An 11356-nucleotide genomic window follows, 5' to 3' on the forward strand; every position below is an offset into this window, starting at 1 on the left:
TGGGAGAGGGAGAAGCAGGCTTCCCGCAGAGCAGGGACCCCCGATGTGGGGCTCCATCCCAGTACCCTGGGATCATGACCTGAGCTGAAGGCAGATGCTTAACGACTGAGACACCCAGGCGCGACTTGAGGCAACATTTTAAAGTAAGATACTCAATGAAAACATTTGGCTCCATGCAAAATAGGATGGAAATTGACCGAAATCTTAACAGAGAAGAAAATCATCTGACAGAAAGGAGAAACACATCCCGGAACAAGAGATTGGCGTACCCAGCAAAGGCTCCCAAACCCAAAGTATTACTATGAGAAGGAGGTGCTCTAGAAACTTTTTTGAGGTGTCTTAACTTTTTAAGACATGAGCACTCTCCATATCCAGGGGAGGTTTGTGTCTCCTGCTGACAGGTTGATATTCACTGAAGTTTAAAGGGCAGTGGTGATTCTCAGCATATGTTGGAGAAATCAGAGAGATACAAAATGTTCCCTAATTAAATGAACCCAATTTCTAGTACTACTTCTCTTCCCCACTCCTCCCTTCCCTCAGGGAGTGACAGAACTCGGGGAGGTGAATTGAGGGATAGAAGAATTGGGTTTGATTTCCTAGTTCCTGTTTCCGGCTCTGGGACCATGAACAAGTTACTTAAATCTGAGCTTTAACTTTCTCATTTTTTTAAAATAAAGAAACAATATTTTATAAAGGACTTCTCTCAAGATTCTCACAGATCCTTTCAACAAATTGGTGTAGTGCTTCAAGTACCATACAAATGAAAGACCTTTTCTGTTTGTACAGAGATTTTTTTAGGCTGAACGTTAACAGGGTTTATCTGTTTAATCACTAAATTGGATTTTATTTTGGGTACTTCTAGCTTTTAGAAGAATCTTTAAATGCCTCTACTCTTTGAATTGGTGGGAAATAGCACTGCTTTCTGAGCCAAACTAACTTCCAGTTCTAACAGTGTTGCTTGATCAAGAAGTTACTTGCTCTTTATTTCTCACTCTCTTTTCTCTCTTTGAACAGTTTTCAAAGCACATAACAGTCTGGGGAGCTCATTATTAAACTTTACCTCTGCCAGACACGCACATGTGTCAGGCCGGACTCTTGACCATCAGAGGCTTTTTCTCGGGGTACTTTTAGCCAGGAGTGTTGCTTGATCCCTTGACTCAGGAAAGTAATGTGGGCTTTGTGAAGTGCAGTCCTCATAACTCCTTGTTCTCTGCTTTAGTTTGCTTCAGCCAAACATGTGTCTTGTGGCACAGTGCAGCCTTATCTTGGTTCCCTTGAATTGGGCGTGACCTTATCCAGGCTGGACAGAGATGGTTTACTGTAGCATTCAAGAACATGGGCTCTGGAGCCTAGAGTGCCTGAGTGTAGATTTCAGCTCTATATTGTAGCAGTGTCTTGGAGCAAGTTCCCTCATATCTCTGTGTTGTAGTTACTCCATTTGTAAAATGGGGGTACATAGTACCTACCTCATGGGGATGCTGTGAGGATTAAATTAGTTAATTCCCAGAAAGACCTTGAGACTTTACCTGGTTTATCAAGTAAGTGCTGAATCGATGCCAGCTATGGAGATAATGGTGACAGCTGGTGTAGAAAACTGGTGATCGGCAAAGCTGATCCTTAACTGAAGGATTCTTTCCTGCGTTGTCATCAGGTGGCCCTGGTACCCGGGTTATTTGCTCCGATTGTTATGACAATGCCAACATCTACTCCAGGACCCGAGAATACTGTCCGTACACCTATATTGCTGAGGAAGATGTTCTAGATCAAACACTGTCCAGCCTCATGGTCCAGATGCCCAAAGAGACATATTTGGCACATCCTGCCCAAGATGCCCCTACCCTGGAGAGCCTGGTGTCATCAGCAGACAGAGAGATGGCTGCCTTTTCCACCAACCATGAGAGGATAAATGAGAAGAAACTTCCCTCCATACAGATGAGCAGTGGTAAAGGGCACACTGTTTTTTGTTTATTTTGTTTTGTTTTTACTCTCACCTACTTGATTTTTCCTTCCATCCTATAAGTGGCACTTGGATTTGACAGGAAGCAAGCAAATTGGTATAATAGAGTGATTAGCTACTGCTAGCTGGCATAAGCTAGGGCCAGAGATTTTCAGAGATTAGAATTACAGAGAAGTCTGCATCTGTAGGATGGAAACAGCTTCTGTGGGTGTATCAGGATCACACTTCTAGAAATTCAGAAGCCATATAGAAAAAGCTTTTAAAAAGTTTCATATAGGTGTTAATTTTTTCTTCCATCTTTATTTAAATAATGGAGATTGGATATGCCGAGGATATAATTTGGTGGAGAATTTTACTGAGAAGGTTTAAAAATGATTTGGTTGCTGTTCTAGCAGGTAAATACTGAATGTCAGTATCACTTAGCCAGTGTTTGCTTTTGTGTGTGAGGCATTACGATCCAGGGCCCGAGGTGGGGATGCGGTTGTGGGATAGTGGCTGCCCTCCTCCACGGCCTGGGAGAACACGCACAAGTCACATTGGGCAGAGGAGGAAGGTGGTAACACCTCGGTCAGTAAGACAAAACTCTTTCTAGACCGGGAAGGGCACTGCTGCACATGTCTTCCTGTCCATCCAGGGTTTTCATCAGCTGTCACCCTCCTGTCAGCCTAAAATGGAAGGGCACAGGAGGTTGGGTGGGGGTGAGGACTGCACATGCTTCCAGGGGTGGTTCTGGCAGGAGTACATGATCTGACATGGGATTTTTTTTTTTTTAATCTATTCTTTTTATTTTGAGATAATTATAGAGTCCCATGCAGTTGTAAGAACGAATACAGAGAGTTTCCCTTGTACCCCTTACCCAGTTTCCCCTCATGGGAACATCTTGTGCTTTCAAGAATGTGGTGTAGATGGAATCATACAGCATGTAAGCTTGGAATTGGCTTTTTTCCCCTCAGCAAAATTGTCTCAAAATTCATCAAGTTGTTGTATATTAAAAGTCTATTCGTTTCAGTTGCCGAGTAGCATTCCAAGATATAGATGTCTACCTTTTGTTTAACCATTCACTTAATAAAGAGTATCAATGTATAAAGAACTCTCAAAACTGAACAGAAAAATCAGCCAGTCAATGAGAAAATGGGCAGAAGAACTGGACAGACCTTTCACCTAAGAGAATATATATACACAGATGGCAAATGAAAAGATAGTCAACATCATTAGACATCAAAGAAATACAAACTGAAACCACAATAACAGGTCATTACACCCTAATCAGAAGAGCTAAAATTAAAAAAAAAAAAAAAAATTGTGACAACATAAATGTTGGCTATGCTGCAGAGAAACGGGGGCACTCAAACATTGCTGGTGGGAATGCAGAATGGTACGGCCACTCTAAAAACCAGCTTGGCACTTCCTCACAAAACTAAACATGACATGGGACTTTTAAGATGTGCTCTTTTGTTCTTAATTAGGGACCAACTCCAGAGATTTCTAAAGAGGGTACAAGTCAGAGAAAAGTGTGTCTTGGCTTTAAAGTTCAGTGTCCATGAAAGAAGTGCACCAGCACTAATTCCGTGTTCCCATATCCTAAAAGAGTTACACACATAAAAAGACTTTAAGTGGAGCCAGAAATGCAGTGCATCTTTTTCCTAACTTTAGGGATATCTCAATCGTTAACTTGGTCTGTAAGTGAGGAAGTCAGCAAATGAGTGTTTTGGTGCCTTGCTCATTCCTCCCTGGGGTGCTCTAGCTCCTTGCTACTCACAGTGTGGTCTCAGCTTCAGCATTACCTAGGAGCTTGTTAGAAATGCAGACCAAGGTTCCCACCCTGGACCCAGTGAACCAGAATCTTTATATTAACAAGATCCCCAGGTTATTTGTATGCACGTTAAAGCTTAAGAAACCCTGCCCTAGCTTACTTTTCCATAAGGGTTTTGTTTTTATTTCTGAGTGTTTGTTTCCAGAATGTTTTGCCTGACTTTTTCCAAAATGCATCCCCATGAAGTTAATATAGCTTTCAGCAAATATTCTTTGGGGAAAGAGCTCACCACTGCAGTAAATAAGGTGAATGAGAAATGCATATTTTTGAAACCAAAGTACAGATAATCTGATTTAAAATTGCTGCTTTTGGTTATTATTTTGTTGTTAGAATAACTGGCATGCTAGAAGCTGGAGGGAGATGGTTTATTTTTAAAACAATTTTTTTAAACATACTCATTTGTTATTTAAAGATGTAATAGCTGCACTGAATCAGTGATTTTTGTATCATGCAACTTTCACTACAATATGGATACTATTTTTGTCTGTTTCCATGTGTCTAAAGAATTTTATTTTTAAATTTTTGTAGCAGCAGAACCACTAATAATAGATGAAAGCAGAGGACATATCGCAAGGTTTCAGTAAATACTTGGTTAAGCCTATTGAAAGACCATGGTTCCAGTTCCTATTTTGTTTTCTTTTGTTAACTGTTGCTAAGAAGATGACAAGTGTACATTTACTCTAAATGTCCTTATTCAGGAATATTGGGTATCTTTATTTCTGGGAGGATTTGGGTAAAAGAAAATGAAGTTTTAGACCATTAATTTTGAACTTCCATTGCCACTGATTATTGTCTTTCATTCTCAGAAACGTTGCCGCGGCCTCTTTGGAACATAAGCAAAGAACTAGGCCTGCCTCATCCTCCCTTTTCCCAGCAGCCAGTCCTTGAGCCACCACAACTCCATCAGAATGAGGGTCTGGCAGAGAGTGGCCCAGAGGGTTCTGCCTCCCCCACGTCCTGTCACAGGTTGCACGACCATGCTTTTGATTTTAGTAGGACTCGGAACATTCAAGATGGTAGTGAGGGCACATGAACCTCACTCCAGGCTGAAATCTGGGCCAAGACTCCAGTTAATTCATTTTGTATTTACTACCTCAGAGTTCAGAAGAAACCCCAAAGTCAGCATTTGCTTTACCCTGTCTGCAATTACATCTGACCCCACCGAGGTGGGCCAGGCATTTGTTTGGGCTTATTCCTGAGGAAGAAGGGGAAACGGCTGACAGAAATGGGTACATCTAATAAAACATGTGCAACACAGGCAGAGGAAAACATAGGACAAATGTGCTTGCTGATGGTTCCATGGGGTTGTGCCCGGCTGTGCATTGCCTTTTAGGGAGAGCCTCATTGCTGCTTAACATGCTGGATTGTCTCAACCTGCAGAATGATTCTGAGAAAACATCACTGTTCTGTTGTGTCTTCCAAGGAACAGAAATAACTTTGGAGCCCTCTGGGAAGTGTGTCCGGGATTCTTCAGTGGTTTTAAGCATCTAGTTGAGACCGAGGCTTTGATATTCAAGGTCTTTGACAAGAATCCCAGACTTGACCAACTGTTACCACATCAAGGGGTGTTGTATTCTTGTGAATCTTTTTTTTTTTTTTTTTTGGTCCCTGCCACCCAGGGATCTCGTTGTAAATATATGTGCATTTATAAATAATTTTTGTATTCATTGACCATATGTGTTAGCTGCATTGTAAATATTTTTGATATGCCAAAATTATATATAATACCCAGTTATAATATTGACAGCAGCTTCTCAGACCACAGATTTTGTATGACTTGGTTTAGTGAACCTAAAGACTTTGTTTAAAGTTTTAAAAATGTGTTTGTTAAGACGTATATGTATAGAGGCAGGGTACCTAGTGATTGCATACACACAAACACAATCTTGGTAAAATTAACCACTTTCTTCATACATCTGGTCATTTGCCGTCTGTTTACAAGTGCCAGGTAATATTACCTTTCTAGCATAAGAAGACTCAAAAGACTAGCAGTCTTGTCATAGCCATGTGCACATAGACAAAATTTCTTTGGGAATGTCTTTCAGCAAAGTCCTTAGTTGATGAGGATACCAAAGATGCTTCTTTTCTGTTTGTTTTTTTTTTTATCTCTTCTACCAAGGCACAGTATATCTTGGGAAGAGTGCTTTTGGGAGTAAGTCGAATGTGCACAAATTCTTGTACTATAAAGCTTTAGAGTGTTTTCCTTGTTTTATACAAGTGATTATTTAAGCCAAAAAGTTCTCTTGAATTTTTGATAGCAGAAAGCTTTATATGAACAAAGAACTTCTAATGGAATGTAATGGACTAAAGTTCTTCTTTTCTTTGTTCTTTCAGATTTCCTTACTTAGGCTGTCAGATTCTGTCCTCTCAATCTAGTGAGTACTAGTTACGTGCTGGATAACTTCCATCACTTAAATGAAAATATCTATTTCTAAGTTATTGTGCATTTCAAGGCTTCTAAACTCACGTAATGTCTTCGCTTTTTGCCAGAAAGTTGAATTGCATACTAGTTCTCAATCCCAGTTTTTTTCTCCCATAGGCAGTGGCGTCTCTTTAGCGGTTTTGTACCACCAGGCTTTTTCTCTCCTTTCTTTTTCGAACTGTCAGCCTCTGTTCATTTTTACTTCGAACTTCTTAAATATCACTATTTTCCCATCCTTTCAGTTTGTGATTCCTCTTCTTCCTTACTAGGTTCTACTGTTACCTGTACAGGGCTGACGTAGAATCGGGAGACCTGATTTTGTTCCTAGCTCTGCTCCTTACTGGCTGGCTGTGCAGTCAGGGGCAAGTGTCTACTTCTCAGCCTGATTTTCTCATTTATGAAATGAGGGAATTCTACTAGATGCTCTAAAGCCCTTTCCAGCTGTAATGTTCTGTGAATCCTCCAGGAACCAAGGAGGATTCTGCTCCTCTAATAAAAAGCTGCTTTCACGAAATGTTTGTTAGAGTAACAAGAGTGATGCTGCTTACTCTGACTTGAGCCAGATTCACTTCCTCCATAGCAGGAGGGACAGTGTAAGAAATATTCTCGAGGAGAAGAGCTATTCTGCTTTGAAACCATCTCAGTGAACGACGAGTGTTGACTCGATGGAAGCCACTGATGGCTCTCTAGAGCAGCGGCTCTGAATGCTAGTGCTGCCGCACGCCAGAGCATCAGAATCAGGTGAGGGGTGCCCTGCAGCTAATCTGTAGCTGGTTTGTGACTCCCTTACCTTTCAAATGGCTTCATTCGTACAGGTAATCCTGTTACTATCCTGTACTCCCACTCAAATGCTGACAGACTTTTCTTGAGTGAAGGTGTAGTTAGAATGAGGCTGCAGGTGAGCATCGGCTGTTAGGGTGACAGAACCGAAAACCAGGCTGCGAACCAGTGTCCTAGAAAACTTACAATACAGGAGTGCTGCCTCTGCCCTAGCAGTGGTCCTATTCCTCCTACGACTGTCAGAGTCTGGTCTCCTGAATGGCCGGGGTCTCCCTCATGTCAACACCAATGGCTGAGATGCCTTCCCAGATACTTCTAGCTTGCTGAAGTAACTAAAGAACTAGTCAAGAATTTGTTTAAATGTCAAGAGCCTACCCCTGGTTTTAAAAATAATAATTTAATAAATTCTAATCTTAGAACGACTTGGCTGAAATTTTTCATTATTGCATATGTTTTTCACCAAGCAGTGATTTGTCCCTCTACTGTAAACAGGGTTAGTGGCTCATCAGTGTGTCTTCCCCGCAGTGTGATGTCTGCCTAATGCCTCTTTAATCAGGGATGTTGTAAAGCAAGGCAAACTAAAATGCTGAGGGGGATGTGTCTGCCCCTCACCCAGTTATCTCCTTGTATCAGTAGGGATACATAGATTCTCTTAAGTTATGCCCCCCTTAGCCCGATTCTTCAAGTCTACCTGGAAGAAGAAATAGCATCTTCCTTTAACTCCACACCCTACTGGCACATGGTCTCTACATAAGCCATTGGCTTTCTGTCATTCAGCCGCTTCTAAAGTGCTCTCCCTAGTTGTGCAAGTTACTCTATGGGATACAAAGTACCAGAAACCCTCTAATGTGCCATCTCAGAGTGTTTTGTGTGTATTTTTCTGAAACTTAACTTTCATATTTAAAAATAGTTGTCTTCACACTGCCCATTGGGGGGTTGTAAAAGCAACATTAAGATGTCTGGCAACTTAGACTCTTGCCCATTTTCCTAAGAGATGGGAGATAGAATAAGAGTAATTACTTAAAGTGTCACCATGAATTAGGATTAAATTCACTCTTTTTATTCCTGAGGACAGGGGTCATGTCTGCCCCATTCTGTGGGGCAGAACTTAATAGGGAGGGGCAGTATACACTTGCTAGTAATTCTATGTAAACTAATTATCTAACGATTAGGTTTGTCCAATAATTGGAATAATCCATGTTTTGTGGGAAAAGTACACGTGGAAGCTAAATAATCATCTGTTAATAGCACTGAAGAAATTTCTGCATTGAGAATGGAATATGGGCAAGATGACTTTTAGGTCTCTCTCAGTTTTATCGTTGGAAATTTCCAGAAGCAATCTGACAGACTTAAAACTTTCCCCTTCAAAATCCTTTATATACAGTAAGTATAGAGCACTTAAATTTTTTTTAGCTCAAAAGTTTTGGTTTTTGGTTGACAAAAGGAGCCTGTTCTGTGTTAGTGGCTAAAAACATGAAAGTCTGGGCTTACACTTCTGAAGAAATCTATAACTAGTTACTAAAACAAATGGCATTACCATAATAAAAACTTTAAGAGTCTATAGAATGTATTATGACCCTCCTTTTTACTCATTTTTATGCTTGTTTCTTCTTACCAGGCAGGACTTAGTTGGAATGGGGTTGGAATTGTGTTTAGCTTTATACCCAGTATTTTACCCAAGTGCGTTATAGCCTTTTCCAATCATTTTAATATCCACAGAAATACCAGGAGATAATGGAGCAACAGAGGTAAATTTACTGCCATTTTAAATGCTGTGTGCTCCATTTCTGAGTTTGCTTCTTCATGTAGATTACAGAGGTAATTGTGAAGCAGTTGGGCCTTACGAGGTTGAGCTGAGATTTTTGGCATCCTGCGAGGAATGTTTCATTCTTCTATGACGTGGCCTCTTTCCCAGTTCAGTCTGGCAGATGTTTTTCCCTCCTGCTTCTAACTTAAAACTTTTAGAGTACAGTCTCAACCAACATCAGTTAGCCTTAATTTTTTTTTTTCTTTTTTGGACAACTGCCTGGTTTGTTGACAAAAATAACAAGTTCTGAATTAAGAGATATATTACAAGCTGCTCTTTACAAAACAACACCTGCAAGCCCATGAATCATCTGAAGATTTTGTGGGTAATAAGAGGTAGGGACGTGTGTGTGTGTCTGTGTGCACATGTGTGCATGCGTTGGTGTGTGTGTGTGTCAAGAGTAATATTTGGACCTGCTCCCTTAAGGTTGTTTGTTGAGTGTTTCTTAGCAGCCCTAATAATCTCCACCGATGAGTGGGGTGGGGTGAAAAAACAACTTGATTTGAGCCTGTTTTTAGATAAAAAGTAAAGTGATCTTTTATCAACTATAACTGTTTTGAAAGAGAAATTGATCATCAGGTGGTCAAGTGCTCTTGGAGTATCTCTTGGCTACTTAAAGTGGCCTCTTGATCGATAAGACTATTTCTACCCTCTTCTGTTCCCCCTTTTTCCCATCAGAGGATGTCAGTCTGAGCAGCCCTGGTACTAGATGTACCAAAAGAGAGTTATAAGCCAAGTTGTTCAGTGTGGTCCTTTCCTAGTATCTATTTATATTTTCTCACACATGAGAATGTATATTTTATAAGGCATGTGTTTGTCTACCTGTTTGTCTACTGTAATATGTCTCCAATAAAGCTAAAATACATTATGATTTTCTGGTCTTCTGTTGCCTTGAAGTATAGGAGGGAAATGGTGTATTTTTAAGTTTGTGGTCCTTTGAGGGGGTCCCCAAAGAGTTGTATAAGTTATTTCCCCTCTCTTGTTTCTGCTGTGTTTGAGCCCCATACTGTCTGGAGCCTGCCATCGGAACACCCTGCAGCCCTCGGCTTCCCAGGGGCCAGTGCTGTGTGCTCTTCTTTGACTCCCTCATTGTGTCCACCATGGTGCTAGATGCCTGGCAGGACGGATGGAAACAAACACACTTAATAGTTCATGAGAAAATAAGAGTACTTTCTACACAGGGAAAGATTGGAAGGCACCGTTTTCTTTTTTTCTTTTTTTTTTTAAAGATTTTATTTATTCATGAAAGGGAGCACAAACGGGGAGAGGCAGAAGGAGAGCAGGGAGCCTGATGCGGGACTTGGTCCCAGGACCCTGGATCATGACCTAGGTCAAAGGCAGACGCTTAACCATCTGAGCCACCCAGGTGCCCTGAAGGCATCATTTTCTAAATCAAATTTTTTTTTCTATATCAAAATTAACAAAATATTTGAAGAATGTCAGTATTCTGGTCAGCTTCCTCACTGTACTATATTAGGGACTATTTTTCTTTTTTTTAAGATTTTTTTTATTTGACAGAGCAAGAGCACAAGCAGGGGGAGCAGCAGAGAGAGGGAGAAGCAGACTCCCCTGAGCAGGGAGCCTGATGGGGGGCTCCATCCCAGGACCCTGGGATCGTGACCTGAGCCGAAGGCAGCCGCTTAACCAACTGAGCCACCCAGGCGCCCCTGAACTATTCTGAGTCTGTCAAAAGCTCCTATTTTATTCTTTGAAGGCTGGGCCCACAGTACTCATCCCATTACCATCGTGTTCTGCTCTTTACGGGACACATTCCACAGACATTACTTGAATCTCAGAACACTCCTAAGATATAGATTGGGCAGATAACTTTAATCTCCATTTTTTTGTAGTTAAGGAAATTGGCTCGGTGAGATTATCACTTACACGATGTCAAAAAGCTTTTAGGCGGTAAACCAGGGCTTGAATCCCGATTTTCTGTCTCACATTCAGAATTGTCCCCACTGATACCTTCTAGTTCTGAACAGAGTATTGTGTCTGTGGTCTTCAGAAATATTTTAAGAAAAATGCCCTCTGGACATTGATGACTTCCAGTATGGTGAAGTTTGGACTGGAATGTATCCTGGAAGCTGGTTTTTATTATATTCCTGATAAGAAAGCAGACTACCATTTTCTTCTCAAGGTGGAATGAAGAAAAATGCTATGATTTTTACTGTATTTTTTGATTTGGAGGGGGATATACTGGAGCCCAAGTAGCCACATCGTGCTGAATTAGGAGAGAGATTTGTTCACATTCAACTGTTAAGAAGCTTGTAACCCAGCACTGAAGCTGTTTGTGTTGCTGGATTAGTGGCCATGGACCAGTACTTTTGTAAGATACAGTAAGAATGAATTTCTAGGAAAATGAAATAAGACAAAAATAACCATAAAATTTTTATTATAGATTTAATAAATGTAAAATTGTCAAACTGCTGCTAAAGTTTCTAAATGTTACTCTTGATTTCTGTGCTTTGTGATGGACCAGTAGCAAATAGTTTATGGGTAGGCACAGATCTGCAGACCCCTGTTAGAGTAATGGTGCTGTAATCATGTAATGACATGGTTATGTGTCAGGATGGG

At 40.8% G+C, this 11356-nt stretch overlaps 1 protein-coding gene across 4 annotated transcripts in view; it reads left to right on the top strand.

Moving 5' to 3' along the window:
* LRIG2 (leucine rich repeats and immunoglobulin like domains 2) overlaps positions 1 to 9650 on the top strand; it is a 64005-nt gene extending 54355 nt beyond the window's left edge. For all 4 annotated transcript variants that reach the window (XM_027612402.2, XM_027612417.2, XM_027612410.2 and 1 more), the window contains exons 17-18: positions 1652 to 1942; positions 4577 to 9650. In XM_027612402.2, the coding sequence (XP_027468203.1) occupies positions 1652 to 1942; positions 4577 to 4803 (518 nt within the window). In that variant the 3' untranslated portion in view covers positions 4804 to 9650. The remainder of the gene's footprint in view (positions 1 to 1651; positions 1943 to 4576) is intronic.
* Positions 9651 to 11356: the final 1706 nt, after the last annotated feature.

The sequence above is a fragment of the Zalophus californianus genome, chromosome 4 (assembly GCF_009762305.2).
Source record: "Zalophus californianus isolate mZalCal1 chromosome 4, mZalCal1.pri.v2, whole genome shotgun sequence".
Classification (NCBI taxonomy): Eukaryota; Metazoa; Chordata; class Mammalia; order Carnivora; family Otariidae; genus Zalophus; species Zalophus californianus.